Source organism: Hydra vulgaris, chromosome 02 (genome assembly GCF_038396675.1).
Source record: "Hydra vulgaris chromosome 02, alternate assembly HydraT2T_AEP".
NCBI classification, from domain to species: domain Eukaryota; kingdom Metazoa; phylum Cnidaria; class Hydrozoa; order Anthoathecata; family Hydridae; genus Hydra; species Hydra vulgaris.
Genome location: NC_088921.1, coordinates 39517950 through 39530000, shown reverse-complemented (window position 1 = coordinate 39530000; position 12051 = coordinate 39517950). Strand labels below are relative to the sequence as shown.

General features: G+C 24.8%; 1 protein-coding gene across 1 annotated transcript in view; it reads right to left on the bottom strand.

Moving 5' to 3' along the window:
* Positions 1-11571, bottom strand: part of LOC136076929 (tetraspanin-4-like) — a 48559-nt gene extending 36988 nt beyond the window's left edge. Inside the window, exons 1-2 of the mRNA XM_065790844.1 lie at positions 11451-11571; positions 11037-11237 (exon numbers count right to left, since the gene is read on the bottom strand). Of these exons, the coding sequence (XP_065646916.1) occupies positions 11037-11237; positions 11451-11516 (267 nt within the window). The 5' untranslated portion in view covers positions 11517-11571. The remainder of the gene's footprint in view (positions 1-11036; positions 11238-11450) is intronic.
* Positions 11572-12051: the final 480 nt, after the last annotated feature.

The window sequence follows — 12051 nt, the reverse complement described above, 5'->3', positions numbered from 1 at the left end:
CAATTTTTGACAAAGTGGGAGGAGGAGGGGCAAAAGTTAGTTCTTTTGGTAGCCTCCCTCTTCCAACCCAGTTAAAACCAATGCCATGACAATAATTTTTAAATACCTCTTTGTTTGTATTTACCTTTAGTTTTATCAGAAGATAATGAGTTATTTTAGGCATTTCTTTGAGTACATAAATTTTGCGGTAGACGTAAACATATACTTTTTTAGTTATGCACAGAAAAACTATTTTATTTAAGATTTTAATATGTTCAAGTTGCAAATACTTCCTTATTTATAAATATTTATTGAAAATGATTTAAGCTATTTAAATATTTAGTAACTATATTTAAGTAATTTTAATTTTAGTAGTTATTAAATATTCACAATAGAAACAATTTTTGATCAATATTTACAACTAAGCTAGTATTTGCAAAATTAAAATCATAGTAATTACACCTATTAAATGCTTCGTCTTCTATTCGAATTGTTATTGTCTATATATAATAATATATTATATATATCTATATATAATATAATAAAATATATATCTATATATAATATTATATATTATGTATATATTCAAATAGTTATTGAATATATATAACATAATATATTATGAATATATTCAAATAGTTATTTTCTATATATAATATATCATCTAAACAATAACTATTCGAATCAAAATATAAGCATTTAATATGCGTATTTACTATTAAATTTTCATTTTGATTTAAATATTAGCTATTCCAGGCCTTGTTTTAAATAAAAACAGCTTAACACAGTAGCTCATCATAATTTTGAGGTCATAAAATTATCTTTATTTTTTTATTTTATATATGCACATTAACTTTTTTAAACTACTACAATAAAATAAACTACCGCAAAACAAGTTTTATTTACTAATTAATAAAAGCAAATTTTTTATTTAATATTTAAAAAAAAAAAAAAAGTGGTATTTTGTATATGTACATATTGTGAAATGTTTATTTTGTTTCAATTTTTTTGTTTTTTAATATTAAATAAAAAAATGTATTATTAAATTTTTTATTGTCATTTAACAAATCTGTAACACATAAATTTGGATAATACGAAAATCAATGCAGCTAATACGAAATCAATGCAAGTACTGTCATCTGAAGGAGATATAATAATAACTTAAGGGTATGCTGCTGGAGCAAATTATAGAGAAGGTGTAGGAACAAAATTACTACTTCCTACTGAAACATGTTAGAATTCTGCATGCGATTCACTTGAAAAATATGTTAATAACTAGAGCATCATTTTGACAATGTTTGAAAAAATAGAGACTTGAATCCCATGATCAATAGAAAAGTAACATAGATAAAGCGAAATGCTGAATATTTGATAAAAATATTAAAACTAATTGGAGTTGTTCTAGATAAGTTGCAAAGAGATCAAACAAAAATAAGCTGCACTGTTGGAATTTTTAAAGAGCTGATAAATATGTTACCATTTTTATCAACAGAAAAAAAAAAAAATTGGAAACTATATCTTCAGACTGTCAGTGATACTCATTTTCTTGCAAACATGCTAGATTCTAGATATTTTAGATCTAATCTTTATGAAAAGGAAAATGAAGCTGAAATGACCTTTGCAGATAAAGAATTTAAGGACTTGTTACCAATAATATTTAAGTTGAAAGCCAAATCTGCTCCATTTGATAAAAACTATATGTGTGAATCTATTTTAAAAAATGTATCACCAGAAAAGTGGAAATCTCTAAAATCTTTGGACTTTGAATGTTGCATTATCATGAATATTGAAGATTTGTTAAATGCACTATTTCTAGTGCTGGAATTGAAAGAATTTTTTTGACTTTTGGGGTTTTTCATTCCAAGTTAAGTAACAAGATTGGAGTAGAAAAAACAGCCAAGCTTGTTTTTATACAATAAATAATGATATATGGTTGATGATTTACACTAGTTATGTTGATAAAAAATATAACTTACTTATTAATTTAATATCAAGTAAAATGACTATTGCTTTTTTTAATTAAAAAAGTTGATTAAACATGGCTTTTCTTTCTTAAAAAAGAAGGAGTTTAAACCAAAAAAACCATTTTTTTTTTTGATTTTCAAAAAAAAAAAAACATGATTTTTTTTCTTCAAAAAAACATGGTTTTTTTGCAACCCTGAACCGTCTAAATATTACCCAAATTTGTTTTTGGTAAAAGATTACTACATCTGTCCAACAACATCAATGATGTAGTCATCTGTACATTTTTGTCCAAAATCATCTGTATTTTTTTTACTCTAACAACATCTGTTCAATATCATCTGAAAATTCAATGACCCCTAACAACATCTTAAGGAAGATGTAACTACATCAGGGAACTTTTATCTAAGTCCAATAACATCTGGAAGAATTTTCTACAGATGTAGCTAAATCTGAAAAAAAATCCTATATAAAAATGCTACATCTGGTTAAAATAATGCATTATAAGTTTTTGCTTTTTTTTTCAGTTGTAATTACATCAGTTGTAATTAATTTTTTTAGAAAAGTTTAAAAAACAATTCATTTTTTGCTAATTTTTTTTTTTTTTTTGTGGTTAGCTTTCTACTTTTATTTTAACATTTTAAATATATTAAAAAATCTAAAAAAGCGATTCCGTTTGAAAGCATCCAGGGCATGCAACCCTAAGTCTCAGATTTTGCAGATTTTTAAACCACTTAAAGATTTTAGTAAATCATGAACATTCTGAAAATTTTATTGTCTAATTTCAATCGGTTCCTAAGATATAGCTATTTTAAGTTTGCCTTTAGTTTTAACAAATTTAGTTGTTTTTTTTCAGAGGTTGTATTAAATAGTTTAGCTAGAGTTATTACAAAGAATCAGATTGCGGCCTTAAAACAGAAATAAATTGAAATGGGTATGTAATGACGATAACTTCTGGGACCTGGAACAGTTTTTCCTGTTTCAAATCACTCCTTTAGTTGCTGTCACCTTGAATTAACTGTTTCTTTGGTAATTTTATAAAATATGATTGTGTTTATATTGGTGATGCAAAACTCAAGCATATCATCAACTGTCAATATTTGGTTTTCTAATGATCTTTGCAAACTTGCTCTTGTTGTTATTCTTTTAACGGTACCGCCTATGCCATCACAAGTGGATTTACTATGGCTGGTTGCAAAAAATACCCATTCAGCTGTAATCTCGAAATCTTTCTTATGGTGGCATAGATTTATAAAGTTTTTATAGTTTTTATAATGAGCAGAACATCCATCAGAAAAATAATAAATTTTATTGATAACAACTAAATATTCTTTAATGTAATCTATAATTTTCTTTTAAAATTCATACACAAAGCATGTATCATGATCATTGTCATCACTTAAAAAACAAAACAACTTATGCTGAATATTTGTTTTAGAAATTTCCTTCAAATATATAACAACAGGATGTAGTGTACATTGTTGTTTATTCCAACGATAACTTTGTATCTCATCCTGTATAACAAATTGATAGTTCTCTGCAAAATCTGCCTGTATAATACATTCATTGTAACCTAAATTATTTTTAAGCTTTTTCAAATAGTGAGTTTAGCATTTAGCAATATATGAATGTAAAGTTAGTTGATTAATGTGAAAAATAACTAGTTCTTTATATTCAAATAAGTTAACTGTCTGAGTAATTAATTGTGATCTATCAGTACTTTGCCATTGAGTAAATTGAATTTCTTCTTCTTTGTCTCAATTAACTCCTCATCTAAATGCCTTTAAGTTATCATAACCTGAACATTTGGCACATCTATGAACCATACATTCATTATTGCTTGTATCACTAACTAATTTTGACATCTTTTAAATCTTTGTATATAACATTCCATTGGACAGCATTTACAAGCAATATTGAGTTTTGATGGTAAATACAAACACATACACAGTGTGTACCGTTTAGTCCCACACTAATACACCATTTTGGACGCAAACTGAAAAACTTTTAAAATCTTATATTATCCTATTTTAAAATTAGGGTATTTACTTTTAAAATCAAAAAAAAGCTCATGAAGTTTGCTCAACAATAATCTTTTTTATTGTGGAGGACCACTTTTAACCTTAACACAATCTTTTTTACCAGGCATAATTCTAGAATGCTCATCATGTTGAAAAAAATCTTGAACCAAAGCTGTAAGAAAGTCAGGTATTTTTTGCCTATTTTCTTATCAGGTATAGCAAGAATTCCATTTTCACTTTTAAGTTTCCTAGCACGCTGTATAAGATGTTCAGAAACTTCAAAATATTCTGAAGCATATTTTCTAGACCAAGATTCAGGTGTAAGTGTTAATATTCAAATTTTTTTTTTTAAATGGTTCAACTTTAAGTTTTTCTTTCATTAAAATTGTCAAATGATCAAGATCATTTTCTCTTTTTTTTGTCTGTAGGATGACTGGGAAAAGTTGCGGCTACACTTAAGTTATCTACATTTACTCCATAAGCACTTGCTACTCCTTCTTTCATTTTTAAGTGGGCTTTGAATAATTTTCTTTTTGCTGTTACAACTCATTAATACTTTGCGAATCCATTAACTTTAATTGGCGAGACTCCAATTGATATTAAAGAGTTGTCTAACTTTTGTTTATTACAAGATTTACCTTTAACAAATGATACATCATCATCAATTTCACACTCCATTTCATTATCAGAAACTTCATCACAGTTTGACAAAAACTGAATACATGAGCTACAAAATTTCCATCCTGGTTTACAGTCTAGATTTTTGGATTTAAGGTTACAGGCCATTTCAAGAGATATGGTTGTTTGACTTCCATATCTCTTGAAATGGCTCTTTTTAAAATCATTAACTTTTAATAAACATTATACTCTGCTTCTAAATTTATATTATATACTATATAATATTATGATATATATATATATATATCAGGCCTTGTTAAGAAGCGTTACGCAGCTCGCATTTTGCTTGCGAAAAGGCGATTTGCCTATGCGTTCAGCAGTTTTGCGCTACGCAAAAACTTATATCTTTTAGAATATTTAAATTACCTTTTGATTGTCGTTAACGTGACGTTTATTCAGAAGAAATAAAGTCGTAAGTAAAAGCATTTAACCGCAATTGTAAACTTATAGATTTTTTGTTAAAGAAACAGTTTGTTAAATAATTTTTTTGTTGTTGTTAAAAATTAGTTAAAAAAAATTAAGTGTTTTAAGTTTTATCTTAAGGAATTAAATATATAAATTTCTTTCAAATATAAAATTTATTTTTAGTCATAATAGTTTAAAAAATACACGATTTATTTTGATGTAAATATTTTATTAATAAGATATTTTGTTTATAGTTAATTCAATAATTAAGTTAATTCAATCAAAATAAAATTTAGTTCATATTTGAAAAAAATAATAAAAATGATTTTTTAAATAAGATTTTATTTGTAACTTTTGTAATAGTGAGAAAAAAACAAACTGTATGATTTTTAACGCGTTAATAAAATAACTTTAATTACGATGCGGTACTTGAAAAGACGCGAGTGACGCAATATAACTTCTAACGATGCAAAATATATTTGATGAGTTGAGTTACTTAGAAATGTGTTACGCGTTTTCCCTACGCAGCGAAATCTCGTAACAAGGCCTGATATATATATATATATATATATATATATATTATATATATATATATATATATATATATATATATATATATAAGTTAATATATATTATATATATTTATATATGTATATATGTATATATATGTAAATATATATATACATATATGTATACATATATAAAGATTTTTTTGTTTTGTTTTTGTTATTCACCTCCTTAAGGCTGAGAAGGTCACTACAGATGAGGAGGCTACTTAGTAGTGGTTATAACCCTCTCTCAACTCTATAACTCCGAAACACGAACCTTGATACACAAGGCAGCTGCGCGGAGAAACAGGTTGAGCGTGGTACTACCAGGGATGTGGTGGGGATCGAACTCGGAACCTCATATATGTATACATACATACATACATACATACATACATACATACATACATACATACATACATACATACATACATACATACATACATATATATATATATATATATATATATATATATATATATATATATATATATATATATATATATATATATTATATTACCTTTAACCTTCTTTTTGGGTCTTTTTAAAACATCACAACACTTATCATTCTTTAGTAGAAATATTGGTCCTAAAACCTGCTCATGATGATAACAAATAGTCTTTATCTCTTCGTATGATCTATCAAGCAAGCCAGGCCTCCAAATATAAGTATCTTGAAAATATTTTTCTAGATTACAAAAATTTTTTAATTCCTGTTTTCGAATGAAACATATTTTGTGACATTCATCATTTAAATTATTTCCAAATCCACAAGATTCCATTTTATCAATATACTATTATTTATTATCCCTAAAAAAGATGCATGAAAAATGTATAATTAATTCAGTGTGTTCATGGGGTCAAGGTTGTTCAGGATTAGAAATTTTTACATCATTAATGAGCATTCTAATTTTAATTTTACAATAATATAAACATTTCTAAATAATAAAATTATTAAAAAAATAGAAACAGCAAATCACCAACATCTAAAAGAACATTTTGATATAGCCAAAACTGTTTCAGTTACAAAACTGTTAAATTACACCTTTTTTTTCTCTCGTTTAATTTATCAAAATACCTGTTTTTAAGCACTAAATTTAAGTAGCTTTGACCATGTTTTTATTTCTGTTTTAAAAAAGACCACTCTCCAATTCTTTGTAATAACTATAACTTAACTATTCAGGACAAATTCTAAAAAAAAAAAAAAAAAAAAAAAAAGGGAATTGCCCCAGTAAAATTGTGGTACACATTTAAATTTTATGTGTTATGTTTGTTTTTAAATATTTTAAGTTGTTTCATTGGATTTGTTGGCCAAAAATATATAAGAGTACAAAGTTTCAGCTTTTCAACACACATATAATAGAAACTAGGACCAAAACCATTTTTAAAAATGGCGGATTTTTGTTGGTTGGAGGCAAACTTAAAATAGCTATATCTTAGGAAGCGATTGAAATTAGACACATTCTTTGCGTATAAAGTTACGCAAAAAATTCTTTGATTATAAAGTTATGCAAAAAATTATTTGCATATAATTTTATGCAACTTGAAGTTAAATTTGAATTAAAATAAATAAAAATGTGTTTAAACAAAAAATAAGTTTCATCTAGTGCAAACATTTGCTATTACTTTACTTTGCTAGAAAATACTTTGCTATTAATTTTGTAAACTAAAGTTAGATACCAATTAAAATGAAAAAAATTGCAACAAGAAGTAACAAACTAGTTTTAAATCAAAACTAATAAAAATCTATAGAAGTTAGTTGATAAATTATATCATACAAAATTGCCTTTTCTCATGGTTGTTTTTACACTTATCTTTAATGAAGTCAACAATAAATTTTCGTTTGGAAACTTTTATTAAATAAGATTCTGCTTAGTAGTCATGGACACAGTTCGTAAATACACATCAAAGAACTTGGATGAATGTATCATTCTAGCAAATACAGTTTTGCAAAATTTATCTATATTTCTTTAACAAAAAAAAGAAAGTTGTTTTTAGGAATTCTTTTTAAAAAAAGAAATTTATTTGAACAAAACATTTTATTATTCTAAAATTCTCTTATTCAAAAGATTTGTGGTTGAAATTTGAAATAAAAAAAATTTTAATTTTAAATTTTAACCACAAATTTTAATGCTCAATAATTTAATAGCAGTAGCATAATTTAATTGCAGCTGCTTCCATAATACACAGTGGCATAGCTAGGATCATTTCTGAGAGTTAAACGTATATCTAGCTACAGTAACAATATCAGATTTAGAACAGTGCAAGTGAGGAAGAAAGTTTTATTTAAATCATAAACATTTTGAATAGTTAATTATTTTTTGTTTCTTAAAAATAGTTTTAAAAGTAGAAACATTTTATTGCAAGCATTAAACCATGTTAATATACATCCACTGAAAATAGGTAGAACATGCAAGGAGTGTACATACAAGGAGTGTACATGCAAGGAGTGTACATACATCCACTGACAAATAGGTAGAACATGTAAGAAGTGCAACTACATTGACTGAGGGTTTTGGTTTGGGCAGGCAATCTATCAATTTAAAAAAAATATTTAAAAAAAATTTTTTTGCAGGTGATTTTTTCCTTGGGGATTATTTCCAGGCGGATTTTTTCCTAGAACCTCTAAAAACTTAAAAAAAAGTTTTAAATGAGGTAATAAAAATTTTGGTAAAAATGTTCAGTAAATTAACAATGCACTAGCCCACAAGCTTTTGGAGCATAGTCAATAATAACAGTTCATCAGGAAATAAACTATCAGGTTTAAATGCACAATTTGGAGAATCCAACAAAAGTGCAGACTATTTCAATGGGAGTAGTGAAAACAACCAAATATTTCATATTTAAATTTTATATTTGTATTAATGACTTTTTATCTTTTTAAACTAAAGACTTGTTAAAAAATAAAATTTTTACAAATAAATAGTGATTATTTTTCCTGCTCGCTTCCTGTGCATTTATAAAAACAGTAAAGTTTAGCAAAAACATTTGAAAAACAAATTTTCAAGTTGTCTGTATTTCTAGCACAAATAATAAAGTATTTCCTAAATATACTAACTGACTAAAGTCACAAACAAATTGTATTTAAAAAAATGTTTTTATCTTTGTTATATTTTTATCTGCTTTTTTCCATGACTTGTGTAAATTTTGGTAGTAGAAAATAACAAACACCCTAAAAAAACGAAAACAAAAACAGCAAAATATTTAGCAGGGACGAACCCAGACCTGTTTTAGTACTGCTGGAGCGGTAAAAAAAAGCCTTAAAAAAAAGCGCCCAAAAATTATTTTTATTCTTTAATTTTTCTTTTGCTTTTTTATAGAAAAAATAGCAAAAAAATTTTTAAATGCAGTAGTATATAAATAATTTTCAGTTTATTTTAGCTACCTTCAAGACAATAAAATGAATTAAAAAAATTGTTTTTTTACGTAATTACATGACGGAACTGTTCTTCAATTACTAGTTTTTAAAAAATGAATGTTGTTACGAAACTTAATTTTAAAAACGTTGCAAAATTTTATAACAATGGAATGTATAAAAATTTGCTTTCTCGAAAGATAGAAAGATTTCAAAAAATCTATTCAGAGTAAAGTTAGCTTTTATTTTTTGGCAATTAAAAGTAAACTGTTATAACTGTTGATAATAATTTTATTTTTTGGCAATGAAAAGTAAACTGTTATAACTGTTGATAATAAATGAACAAAAGTAAAAAACTTCAGTCCTAATACTTATAGCACAAATTTAATGTTTGAATGAATGAATTTTTGATCTTTAGGTTGCTATTTTAGTTTATATGAGGAAAACCAAAAAAAGAAATGTAATTTTTTTCAGAAAGTTTTGTTTCTTTCGATATTCTTTTTGACTTTTAAAATAATAAAAATAACAATTACAATAACTTAATAAAAGTTTTATTAAGATCTGTTCAAAATAACCCATAGTAAATGTAATTTATTTATTAAACGTAATTTTTTAAATTATACTTAATGATTAAAAATATATATTTAAAAAAATATAATATGCTTTTAATAAAAAAAATATATAACATTTTTAAAATTATGTTTACTGTAATTATCTCTTTTTTAATTATTTAATTTAAAAGGCACCTTAAAATCACTTTAAAAATTATTAACCTTTAGTAAAAGTTAAATGAACAGATTTTTGAATATTTAAATCAAAATTTTAAAATTAAAACAATACGTTACGTAAATACATTTATTAAATGCTTATGTTTTTAATTCGAAAACAAGATGTAAAACTATTCTGTTAATTTTACAAATATTACGCGATTTAATATTATGTAAAGTAAATATTGATTAAAAATTGTTTAAAGTATTTAAATATTTAATTACTAATTATTTAAAACATTAATAACTACTGAAATTAAATTTACTAAAATATTGTTAATAAATGTTTAAAACACTTTAAATAATTTTCAATAATTCTTTACTAATAGAGCAGTATTTGCAACAAGCGTTTATTAAAGACTTATGTAAAATAGCTTTCTTATTGTATCTAAAGTAACATCGTTCACCAGTAAATTCATGTATTCAAAAAAATGCCTTTAAATCAACTCCTTATCTTAGGATAAAACTAAATAAGATATACACAAATGATTAAAATGATTATTGAACAAATGATGATTAAAAATCATTGTCACAGCACCACCATTGGAGAAGGATGAGAAGGAGGGGGGATCAAAAAGCTCTTCCCCCCCCCCCCCAAACATTGCCAGAAAAAAAGCGGTATCCCTAAGCAGTATCTTCACTGTTTAGGTATATTATAGTGATGTGTCATTGGCAAAGGCCGATTGAGGCTATTTATAGGGTTCAATGTATGTATATAAAGGTAATATCTTAACATTAGGTATGCAACTTGCATATATAAGGTGTGCCTATACACCAGTTTGGTTTGGTTTAATAGCCAATACCGATGCATCAGCCAATGCAGATTAATCAACCGATGCCATCAGCCGATTAATCGGCCAATAGTTAAGCCGGTTACCAATAGCATAGGCTAGTAGGTCAAATCACTTCTGATGAATAGGTACATGTTAAATATGTAATTCAAATCCTTAATATTATATTTAAAATAAAAATTTGACCATCCTATGCTTTAGTAGTTGACCATATTGAAATTTTTTTATTGTATTATGAATTAATGTTAATTATGCTTGAGTTTAAATCATTTATTATACTTTTATTAGTTTTCTTTTACCCCAAAATAAAAATTCAGAATAATAACAAAAAGTAACTCTTTGATACAAAAAACAAATTTGGTTTTTATATTTGTGATTATTGAGTCTTTTTATATAAAAATATAAAAAGTGTTTCTTTTTTTTTCAAACATAATCATAAGTGATTAGTCTTAAAGGTCAAATCACATTTAAACAAAATTGTAAGAAATATAAAATTGTGTATAAAACAGAAACAAAGAAAATATGCTTACACCAAACAACATAGATCTTATTTCTTTAACAGCTCCACAACATCCAAGAAATGAAATAAAAACTATAAATACACCAACACCAATGGCTATATTTGACGCTGTTAAGAAACTGTACTGAGAAAAAAACTGATCTGCTATATCAGAATATGACTTATCAACTTTTAACCATATACCAACTCCAAGAAGAACAGCTCCCATGATCTACATATTAAATTATATTATATATTATACTACTATATATGTGTGTGTGTATATATATATATATATATATATATATATATATATATATATATATATATATATATATATATATATATATATATATATATATATATATATATATATATATATATATATATATATATACATATGCATACACATATGGACACAGATGTAAAAGATAAAAGTACTTACCAAAAAAAGAAAGTTAAATATAAACATAAGATATTTAACACACATTTTACCGCCAGAGAGACTCATTTTTTTGTTATTTTCCTAAATAAAAACACACACACATATATATACATATATATGTGTATATATATATATATATATATATATAAATATATATATATATATATATATATATATATATATATATATATATATATATATATATTATATATATATATATTATATATATATATATATAATATATATATATATACATAAATATATATATATATTATATATATATTTATATATATATATATATATATATATATATATATATATATATATATAATATGTATATATGTATATATATATTATATATATATTTATGTATATATATATATATAATATATACTAATGTTTTAAAAAGCAAAATAATAGTAGATTGAGGCAACTACTTGAATTAAACGCCACGGATGTTTGTTAATCATGCAAGCAATCAGGTTTTTTCTAATTATACACGTTATGTAATAGTTATGTCATCGGAGAGTCACGAGGAAGCGCAATAATTTAATAGGTACGTCACCGAATGAGTCAATAGGGAGCGCAATAATTTAAATCT